General features: G+C 39.3%; 1 protein-coding gene across 1 annotated transcript in view; it reads right to left on the bottom strand.

Annotated features, from left to right (window-relative positions):
- LOC104291427 (monocarboxylate transporter 13-like) overlaps nucleotides 1–1662 on the bottom strand; it is a 7813-nt gene extending 6151 nt beyond the window's left edge. Inside the window, exon 1 of the mRNA XM_009890660.1 lies at nucleotides 1461–1662. Within this exon, the coding sequence (XP_009888962.1) occupies nucleotides 1461–1662 (202 nt within the window). The remainder of the gene's footprint in view (nucleotides 1–1460) is intronic.
- Between the last annotated feature and the right edge of the window lie 10196 nt (nucleotides 1663–11858).

The raw sequence follows: 11858 nt of genomic DNA, 5'->3' as shown, positions 1-11858 counted from the left end.
ACCCAAAAAACTAACACAGGAATTTAATCTCTTGTGTCTTCCTATGTTGGCCTTTTTTTTCTCTTTAAGTTCATATGTCTGAATGACAAAGTAGTATCACGATAGATCAGTGATAAATATAATTTGTAAACCAAATTTATAGATTCCCATTTATTCATTTCTGTAGTCTGTGAAGAAGGTGGAAAAGCAGGTTTTTTCATTGATTTTTCAATTCATTATTTCTGTCAGAATGAAACAGACTCTAATACTGCAAATCAAGCATCCAGGCTAGCAGTTTATGGAAATTATTAAATCTTTTCAACCCATGACTTGCTTTATATTTTTACTTGGATGTTGAATTACTGTCTTGTTCTTCTGAATGCATTTTTCAAAGAAAGATCAATTGCTTATGATCTTTGGAAGTACTGCAATTACAAGCAATAATACTGATAGGTGTGGACTGAGTAGGATGCATATAATTATATAGTGTCTATGCAATGAAGTGTCTTCACAAACAAAATAATGATAGCATTTATTACGTAAGGATACTTACCTATTGCAATTAAATATCTATATGAGAATATGTAGAGCGGACTTCACAAATTCTGTACAGTTCCTGCCTGCACATGTTTGGAATCCTCACCATAATGATGAAGGATCCTCCAGTTTACAAGAGCACAAATGACTCTGTAAACAACTAAGTTGAGAATTAAAAGCAGTAGAATTGATATTTTTCCCTCTGTTGCTTGGTGAGATGTGGTATTCGACCTGATCCCATAGCTCATTGCCTTTGACTATAATAGTTCACTCTCTCTTCCCTTACTCTCTGCTTGTGTAGTCTTGTCTTCCTTATGCTCTCTATGAGTAAACTGATTTTTCATTTTTAACTCAGTGAGTTTTCTGTTAGATCAATGATGTGGAATCATTCTAAAGGGCAAAAAAAGAGAGCCAGAACTGACAATACATGGAAGGAACAGGGGTCTTGGTGAAGACAAAAAGGAGAAGCGTGGGGAAAGCAGGACTGAGAGTCACCATTTTGGTAGCAGGTGGCCTATCTGGTAGTCAGGATCACACTCCTTATGTCAAAGTACTTTGGAAAAGTGACAGTCACTGTGAGATCAGTGAACTTGCACAAACTGGTTTAAGAGCTTGATCCAACAAGCTCTGCAGTTCTTAGGATTATCTCCAATGAGTTTGATTGAAAGCCTGTAGGAAAACTGAATCATGAATCCAGGTACATGAAGTTCTTCAAGGCAATCAGATTCCTGTGTACATAGAGTCCTGATTAACCCATTCCATGTCTGAGGCATGGATACATTTTTATGAGAGGAAGCAAATGCCAATTTTCTGTAGAAAGGAAGAAGAAGGAACTATTGTCCTTACATGTTTTCATTTTATGGGGTTTTTTTAAGGAAGATCTTCAAAAATTCTTGAGTAGTTAAGACATTAAAATAAAGTGCTAGAGGACCACTTCTACCTACCTCCTAAATGAAAGATGGCAATAGTTACTGATGTGATCCAGGAAGTGGTGCTTGCAAGTTCATCAAAGTGCTGCTGGATTTCAACAAAGAACAGACCAAAAGTCTTGAGGACGGCAGCAGTGAGGCCCATCACCATGAAGGCTGACACTACCACAACCCATCCATAGCCACCATCTGGTGGATTGCTGGCTTTGGCCTGCATCTTTTCTAATTCTCAGATCTTCTCTCCGTTTTTTTTTTCTGGGGTGGTAGTGATGATGGTGAGGATTTTTAACAGATCTGCAAATTAGTAGAAGGTGTAGTGTTAAAGAAATGAATGAAAAGATTCTAGGAATGGGTTCCACAAGTAATTACTAAATTAAAATACAATATGCATTTCAGTGGTTTGATTGAAAGTGTTATCTGGGAAACAGATGCCCCAGGAGACAGAAGGCAGAGTAGAAAGTAAAACAAAAAAAGAAAAAAAAAATGAAGAAAAGAAAAATATTCAGGTAAGGAGGGCAGAAAAAAAGAAGGATATAGATGTGAAATTAGGAGAGAAGACAATAGAAAAAGAGATGACGCAGACACTAAGATTTTCAAAGACAGGCCCAGGATCAAATACCAAAATGACATTTAAAACCAAAAGAATTCAAGTTGAAGGTATTCACTATGGGATCCTCTCAACCTTGATACTGTCTATTTAATCATTGCATAAGTTTCAGGAATATTGCAAACCTGTTTTTTCTGTTTGTGCTTTGTCTCTAAAACCCCACGTGAAGTTGCAACTTTGACTAAAGAGTGGGAACATATAAACTTAATACTAACTCTTGCTGTTGTTGTAAGGAATACTCTAATTCAGAAACATGACAATAATTTCTTAGAAATTTCAGTGGCAATCAGTCTTCTCCCTGTGTTAACAGGATGTGTGTCATCTGAAAAATGGTATTCAGCATGTAACTGGGTGTTACTCTGGTCTCTGAGGACTGTATTAGGGAACCAGTATTAGATATGGTAGGGGACATCTGAACACTACCTGTACACTCTGAAACTTTGGAGCTCTCTGCCACATAATACTGTGAATACTAAAGCTTCACATGAAGATATTAGATAAATATGCGCTGTACAAAACTATTGAGGATTACCAAATGCTTAAAAATGGCCCCTGGCTCAGGAAGTCTCCAAGCTGCCAGTACTCAGAAACTGGGATGTATAACTTTATGCTTAGTCTATTCTCAATCTTAAACATTTCATTTTGGCCTGAACCAATACAGTTGGTTTTAGAGTGTGACTAATTTGCAAGGAAGACTGCGTAAGAATTTTAGGGTCCTCAACATGTGAGCATTTATAAACATTCATGGCTCCAGCACCGCAAGGTATTTTTCCCAAAATGGGGTACATGCTTCCTTGTGAAGGTATCTCCGTAGGCAAGCACATCTTATTAAACGCATAACTGAAAAAGCGTGTTTAGCCTTGGAAGTTTTGTGACAAACTTGGTGTAATCACACAGTGCACAGAGGACATAGGATCTGGCTGAGAGAGGGAAACATTCCTACTTTTTTATTGTTACTTCATGGACACTAAATTCTAAGGGGGCATGTTGTACAAAATGCAGGAGACCAAAAAAGACATGGCACAGGAAGCAGTTAAGAGGGACAATATGAGCTAAAGATGTAGTGTACTTACATTTATCTTCGCTGTGTGCAGCTGGGAAAGATGAGGGTTAAGGGAATCCATACCACCAGAAGCCATCCGGTACAAAGCAGCAGTCACTAGTCCTGTGATTTGCCCCGCCTGAAGTATGTGATCTCAGGAGGACCTAAAACACTGCAGCAGGGTGGGGGGGAAGAAACCATCAAAGCTTTGTAGGGATCAGAAGCAAAATCATTCTGCTGCCATGTGTCTGGCTCAAAATTTGGTCTAACATGTGCCACTAGACGCATTTGCATGACAGACATAGCAGACAGATTAATCAGTTGCAGAGGGTCCCAAACAACATCCTGAAAATCTTAAAACTCAACCACAAGAGAGGGAGGAGTGCCTTGTGGTTGAGGTCTATATTGAAGGAATCTGGTTTTCATTCCCACAGTTTCCAGGCGACCTTGAGCAAGTTCCTTGATCTTACTGTGCCTCAGTTTTCTCAGTTGTCAAACGCAGTTAGTAGTTTCAAAGGTCATGAATTTTGTGAGGTTGAAAATGTTAATACTTGAGTTAGTGCTCACATACTATACGAAAATACAGAAACTAGATCAAGCTGTAGCCATATCTTCTTATATTGCTGGGCTCAACTGGCATGGTCATAATTTGTTCTGAGGCACTGAAGAACATAAAAAAGATGCAACACTCAGGCTAACGAAGCCTGCCTAGGCAGAGTGATACTGATATTACTGCACTCTGCATGGACATGCCTAGGCAAGGGATTATGATTTCTGCCGCAAGACAGAGAGAAAAAATCCTGCTACTTACCAGGCAGCACCCAGACTAAAACAGGCATGATAAAATCTACTACTTCCTGACACCACCCAGCACCCTTCACCTTCATTAGGCAAACTCTGCCCTAGGACAAGTATAAATCAGGCCCTTACTCTCACAAGACTTAACTGAATAGTCTTTTTCTTGACCACAAATACATCTGTTATGTCACAGTTCAGAATTCAGCCTCCAGTCTCTTTTAATGATCAGTCTTACATTCAACTCTAAAATGAAATTACTATTTCAGTTGCATGATTAATTAATGAGGTAGTTATCTCCCAGGAGCCCTAAAGATTTGAAAGCAGTGCAGCTACATACTGTAGGGAATTGCTGGAATGCCTAAAGAGAGTAGAAAAAAGTGGAGATGTTGCAATGGGTGGACATGTTGGTTTTGACTCCGTGCCCTGCTTTATTCTCTCCTTCACTTTCAAGAAAAAGTTTATTCTCTCCTTCACTTTCAAGAAAAAGTTTACTACAAGCATGTAATTGAGAAGAAAACTAAGCTGAAAAAAACACCCAGAATCAGGTTTTGCTCTTAGCTATTGAGTAATGGTAAATGGTAAGGTTTTAATGTCTTCATTTTCTTCTCTTGCCCCTGAAACTAACCTTTTAAAAGAAAGGCGGAAAAAACCTGTAGGGATTTTTCCCTTTCTGTTGTGCTTGGCCACATACAAGATCCCTCAAAGAATGTAAAAGCCATGCCTGGAAGCATTAGCATGCTGCCTAGCATCTCACTGACTTCTACATCCAAGCTTTTCCATGGCAGCTGGGTTGGATGCCCCATGAGACAGGGGCTTCAAGTAGGAAAGCCACAAAGCTGCCACAAAGCCAGCACGTCCTTATGGCAAAATTTGCCAGCAAGAACATGCAGGAAAAAGTGCAACCCTTATCCTTGCAGCTGGATAGCTACAAAGGCACTTTCTGTGGTACTGGGGGTGTTCCTCTATTCATGCTCTACAAGTTCTACAAGCTATTTCTGCTTTTATTTATGCAATGATTCAGAAGGTTTATCAGACAATACTAAAAATAAATTATATAAAGCTTGCGCTTTAGGGTGCCATAAAAACTTGTGAAGACTGATACTTCTGTTACTTGGTTATCTTGTGTTCCATGTCCTAATTTGCTTTTTACAGGAGATAAAATATGTTTAACATATTTGCTGCACATTGCAGAACAACTTGTTGGTGGAATCAAGAAAAGACTGTTGTTGCCATGAATCCTAGTCTTCTTGTTTTCATGCAACTCATACATAATGCTCCCCATATAACTGTATTCACTCTCTCTTAGAAGCTGGGTGGACTCCCTGTGAGTTGGTGTACTTAACACTTTGCAGAAACAGGTTCCCCAAGAAGACAAAAAAGGCAAGTATTAAGTTTTTCCATGCTTAGATGAAGAAACATGACTTGTTAGTGGGGGTTTGGTTTGGGTTTCCAGTACAAGCATCGTACTTTACCTTGGATTTGGACTTACCCAAAAAAAAAAAAAAACCCAAAAAGAAAAAAGAAGAAAAACACACCCGATGTGCACAAAAGCAAAATTACTTTAACCAAAGGCTGATATTGGGTCAGGACCACCAACTAGACTACCTTGAAGTACAGACTTTTCAGCAAAATCAACTACATAAAATGAAATACAAAGTAGATCTTTAGTAAACTGACAACAGATTAACTAACATAATCTTGCTGTATTAGAAGAAAGATGGAAAGAAACATGGAAATAAATTGCAATTTATGCTGAAACTTCATTCACACATGTGCCTTTGTACACAGCCAGGGAACAAGTACTTACTATGTTTGTCACACTCAGATACCTTCTGGTCTTCATCTACCACTCAGACTGGCGCTGCTGATGCTCTCATGCCACCAGAGCTTCAAATACAATAGAGCCATGCTAGTTACTGCTCTTCAGACACAAATGCAAGAGGGCGTCTTAATAAAATTCTTCTTTCTAACTTCATTAACATCATTTTAGTAAAAGCCAGTCTAATGAATATGATCTATAACACAATTTACTGACAAAGCATATCAGGGTGGGAAAAGGGGGCTGAATGCTCTGAGCAGCCAGTGTGAAGTAATGAAAAATAAAGTACAACATCAAGAAATTACCTTATTTAGGTAACCCAGGCTTGTAGGGGATATGAAGCTCTTCCTTCACCTTGCAGTTGTATTTAAGTTCTTGAGTTGTGCTGCAAAACACCAGGTCATCTTACCCATTGTTCCTTGTATGCTCAGTCTATCTGAACAAACCAATCTGTCTCTTTCAGGATGTGTAAGCCGTCACATTTTATAAGAATCCCCTCCTCCCCTCCTCAAAAGTAATATGACTCCACCTACACTCAGAAAACCAAAGTTCTGTCCTGACTAGAGATCAGAGAGAGCAAAATCAGGGATGGGTGGAGGGAACAAGAGAAGGCAGGCAAATTTTATAATATATCTGCGCTGTACTTGTACTAGACTTGGACTGCTGTCCACAGTTTTTATTGAACTCAACTATTGGGCCAACCAGAAAGTTCAGATGTGTCAGCCAACCTCAAATTTCCCGGTGTTCTGGGGCAGTTACTGCCATTGTTTGTTCAAACATAAAATTCATATGTGGCTTCTCTATGAGTGTGCTGTTGGGCAGATGTTGGCTACAGCTGAGCACCACATAGCCTGCAGCAACTATGGAAATGACAGGAAGCTTGAATATACTCTCCAGGGCCCGAGCCTGCAACATGGAATGCCAGAACCTTTCACTGTATCACAGCAGTCCCTTTGTTGTGTGATTTGTTTTTTTTAAGGGCCTCCAATTCCTTCTGTACTGCTGGATCTCATAAAGCATTTATCTCCCAGCTCTCACTTCTAGTTTATTGCAATTGATTCTGTGTTTCCTAACAATTTGCCTTGCACTAAGCTTGTGGTGGCTATAGCCTGCTATTGTAATGGTTGGGGGGAGGGTGGGTTGTTGCAGTAGCTTGTCACTTTTTGTAATCTTTACATGCTTGTGTGTTTGCCTTATGACTTGATCAGTCATCTGTGTAGTTTGTGTGGGCTAAGGGGAAGTATCAATGTACAGATTGGTCATTTCACTTGCATAACTAAGAAACAGATATATTTCATATTTTTTTGTCATTTTTGAAGCGGGAAGTCAGCGCGTTTGTCTGGTGACATTCTAATTTTCTTTTGCTGGGAAGACTCTCTAGCACAGTTTTGTAGGGCTGGAGAAGTCAAAAGCATGGGAAAGAAAAATTATGGGGTAGTTTTTGAGGTGTATGTAAGTGTACACTGCTGAGAGAAAGGTTGCTGCCCTCCCTTCTTCACCTTCCTGCTACCATGTGGGCTTTTATGCAGTGAACCAGACTGGGGAACTGACCCAGCTGGCCAAAACACTACACTGGGGCAGTTCCTCAGTTCAGAGAAATTCATTGTGTGCCTTCACAATGCAGAAGGCAGAAAAAAGTGGCAAGAAATGAAACTTGGCAGATGGGGCTGCTTAATCCAGAGGAGAAATTCACATGGCAATTGTAGCACAATTAGTATTTTCACATACCCTGTGAAGCTGTGAGCCTAGAAAGTCTGCCTTATGCACAGGGAAAGGTAGGTGACTCCAGTGGTGCCAATGAGAAACCATGACTGAATTGTGGACTTAAAGATAAATTTCCAGAGTAAAGTGTCAACAGTGACAATCGTCATGTCTCCCTTCCTCCTTCCTCCCCATGCCGGAGGGAGTTATGTACTATGGTGCTGCACAGCATCTGTCTGAGAAGCCTGGGAGGCCAACAGCTGAAAGATCTCTTTATGCCAGATTTTGTTACACCGTGATATATATAAACTGGATCAGTAGGTCTGGTTCTTACACAGGCTTATTTTCCCTCCTAACTCTGCAGGCCTGTGTTACTTTCTGGAGACCCGCTGTTAAAAAAATAAACTGTGCAGCAATTGTATGTGCATAGATGGATGACACTAAGCTATATTCTCCAGACAGACATACATATGAGAGTGATCATGATAATCAAGACCACATTTCTCACATAGTTAGAGCTGTAAACCAGATGGAGACAAACAGCAATCCAAACAGATTTTGTTGATGAAGGCTCTCTGGACAACCTGTGCCAGTGTTGTACCACTCTCGTGATTTTTTCCCCTAGTATATAATTTGAGTTTTCCTCACTGTAGCTTATGACTTTGGCCTTTTGTCCTTTTCTTGCACCACTCAATGGAAAGCAAAGGACAACTCTTCATATGCCCCCTGCAGGCCTACGGAGGAGTTTGAAGTCTATTTTGCCAGTTGCACTGAACTTCTGTTCAGTCCATTAGAAAATATGGCAATGCAGAAAATGAGGTATAATGGATAGCTTAGTGAATGAGGAAGAATAGCTGCTTGAAACTACCAAGCCTAGGAACTACTAAATAAGAATATGCGATGTAATCAAAATGAGAAGGTTTCCATTAATAGTTTGCATCCATTTTTTGTACCCATTTAAAATGTATGAGATGTGCTAGTACTTAAGAATCACACAGTAAATCAGCAGTCAGATGAGAAGAAGCCTTTAAAGATTAACAGCCTCAAAGGTTTTTCTTGTATCTGGTAAAATACATGGGACAAGAACAGGATTCTTTGTAGTAAAGAGTCTTGGAAAGATTTCCTTGCAATTTTGAGTTTGTTATTCATGAGAATTTTTCATTACTTCAGTACCGTGTTATTTTTTAGTCATGGAAGTCCAAGTCTATAGACAAAATAATGATCTCTGGAATAGTTCATCAGTCAGTCCATCAGATTATTTTTTAATATTATACTCACTGAAATTATTGGAGATTATATGCAAAGGAATATTGTCGTGGCCTGTCATGACTGACTTAAACGCAGAATGGTCTTAATGATAGTACACTGAATGCTCACCTTCTACGATCCTTTCTACTACATACATTTAATCTTTAGTCATATCATTTAGTTTGGGTTATCCAGAACTACTATTATGAATTACTAGCACAGCAGCTTTTGCTCAGCCGATCAGGCTAAAATATTATTTTCAGTTTTCTGTCAACATACGGAATCTTTGCTTTGTACAGTACTTCCCTCTAATCATTTATTGTTTTTCTCCACATTTTACATTTCAAAATTAAATCTAAGCCTCTCTCTTTTCTCCTTAAGAAGTAAAAAAAAGTGCAGACTGCACTTCTATAAATACTACTTATATTATTTCCTTTTTAGCATTTAAGCTTTTCAGAATACTCTTAAGAAAGCTTTCAGGTTTCCATTCATACATTGGAGAAAACAGGTGGCAAGAAGAGTCACTTCTGTTCAGATCTGGTTTGTCAGCTCAGCTTTCACTAAGTCCAAGGGCTAGTTTCCACTTTAAGTGCTTGAATAAGCACAAAATACATTCATAGGTAGACTGCTACATGACATATTTGGTGTGAAGGGGAATGAGAATCTGCCTGGAACATCTGTACTTTGGAGAAAAACAGTGATTCATGATTAGGAAGAGATTATGCTTACATTCTGTCCAATCAAGTCATAAAGAATCATTTAACCATTCAGGAGTTAGCCGTGTCCTGGCTTTTACTATTAGGCTTGTAGAACAAAATTCACAATGGTTTAAACAGAGGCTGGCTATACACGTTTTTTGAAATGCCTTTTTCTCAATAATCTCAAAATTTAAATTAGTGACTGTGTTCTCTGCTGCTGTAAATGCTTTCAGGTCCATTGATTTCAAAGTTATTTCACCCTTTTCACAACCAGAGATTTTCTTCACTGATTTCTCAATTGGAACAGGGCTGCTTTTGAAGAAGATACAATATATCTATCTATTGACTGTTTATTATTATTGTAGTATATATAAGATGTTGGGAACAAGTCTTTGGAGTGTTGCTTTTATTTAAGCAGCACAAATGTAAAAGGCCAGCCTGCCATAAATACACACAGAGCCTGGCAAAGTTTGCAAGTAGTCAGCTGTGCTCAGGTGGAAGGACAGACAGCTTATGAAACCGTGTCTCCTGCATTCAGCAGTCCTTGGTGGTGATCACACTTGTCCCTCTACCTGGACCTACCAGCTCTCATCACATACACACTCTTTTTTTGCTAACCAAAGCTTTCTGAGAGCATCATATAAATAGATAGTAAGCAAAGATAAAATATTGGCAGGTCACATGACTTCTCAACTAGAGTATTTATCAAAATGACTGAATCAAAATTACTGTATCTTTGGTTTGTGGTGTTAAATGATTGCTGATGTACTATGGGTAGCTTGAACATGAATTGTTTGAGGACTGTGTGTAGGAGAGGTTAGCATGGGAAAGGATTGGGACACTATTATGGAAGAAATAAACAGGGTGTTGTTCTGCCAAAACACCTGACATGGGATGCTAAACCAAACTGGGTAAGAAATGTGAGTGTGGAAAGACTTGAGGTCTTGAAGGAAAAAAAGAGATTACTCTTGCTGTGATTAGAGAAGGAGAATCAGGGAGGTGATTCGGTTGCATAATGTTGTTAGGCTGATGAAGGAGGTGATTTCTGTGCTTGTGTTTTGTGGAGATGCGATAGCTGGCAGTGATAGCTGGCAGATATCAGAGAGGATAAAGAGCAGAAAGAGGTAGCAATCAAGCAACTGAGTAATTAGGGTTTGGCAGAAGCTGTCATGCTGTACAAGGCGAGATATTTAATAGATAAATGAAGAATAAATGGCTTATATTCGGACTGAGTTCCAGTTATCCTATTATCAGCTTAGCAAATTATTAGTAGTTTAGGATTGACTGAACCTTCCCAGGCTGGGAGCAAAAGAAGAAAAACCCTTCTGTCCTGAAATCACAGCGGAGGGTGCTGACCATCCCCCTCCCCTCTCTCCAGACTAACATCAAGCCCTGGCCTCCCTTTAATAACAAAGGGAATGCTGATCCTGCATGGAAAAGGGGCCAGAGTATCCACAGGAAAGAGGGTGACATAGACCTATTGAATTGGCTAGGAAAGGAGGGTATGTCTATCTGAAGAAAGGTTGTTTGTTTTGGTTTTTGACAAGCAATAATCAGTTCATTTTCTCTATGTAATTATTGTTGTGATTACAGCTTCCATTACAAAATAACAGGGTAAGAAAGAGAGACAGCACAGAAAATGAGTACTGCTAAGCAGGGAAGAGGGAAGAACACTGCTTAAGCTTATCAAAACAAAATGGTTAAGTACAGTGCTGATGCAAACAACCATCTATCTGTGCCCTATCAATCTACAATCTGTGGTTGGTTCTTCCACTTCCAGTTCTGAAATGAGTGAACAGAGTTTAATCATTCTACTTCAATTATAGGGTAATGGTGGAAATGCCCAGTTCTTGGGTATGTCTGGTGTGTTAATGAAGCATCTTCTGTCCTTGTATCTTTGGAAAGAAATGGACATGTTTGGCTAAATGAGCTCTAGATGTCCTCTGGTTGATGTATGGGAAAGATTTTTACAAGGATTCAGCTAACAGCACAGACATCAAGGCTCATTAGACTCCCTGTGCCATTTTCTTAAACTAGACTACCATACGCAATGCCATCCATGCCTAGATGCTGTACTGTGGAGTTATGTGATAAAGTGAGGGAATAAAGACCGCAAAGAAGAAATGCAAACTTCCTTGACAGCATGAAGTGTAACTGCATAGAAGAGTTCTCAAAGTGAACAGCTGCTTATATCTGAACTGAATACAGGCTACGCAATACTGCTCTGCATTTTCACAAGGGTGGATTCTGGCACTGATACAGTATTCTTCCTGGTTTCATTTTTAAGAGTAGGATAGCTAAAGATGATGAAGAAGAACACCTGTTGATTCAGAGCAATAGTGAATGCTTAGACAGTTTGCAAGGCAAACATTTTTAAGCTTGCAGTATACAGAATCATAGGCAGGACATAGTTAGGGGACGGGGACTGGACTGAGTGTAGTAATGACCAAAAATACCCCTTGAAGACAGGGTAGAAAATTGATTCAGTATGAATTTCCAG

Source organism: Charadrius vociferus, unplaced genomic scaffold, assembly GCF_000708025.1.
Source record: "Charadrius vociferus isolate BGI_N301 unplaced genomic scaffold, ASM70802v2 scaffold188, whole genome shotgun sequence".
NCBI lineage: Eukaryota > Metazoa > Chordata > Aves > Charadriiformes > Charadriidae > Charadrius > Charadrius vociferus.
The sequence above is the reverse complement of the archived record's forward strand: the minus strand, read 5'-3'. Positions and strand labels throughout refer to the sequence as shown.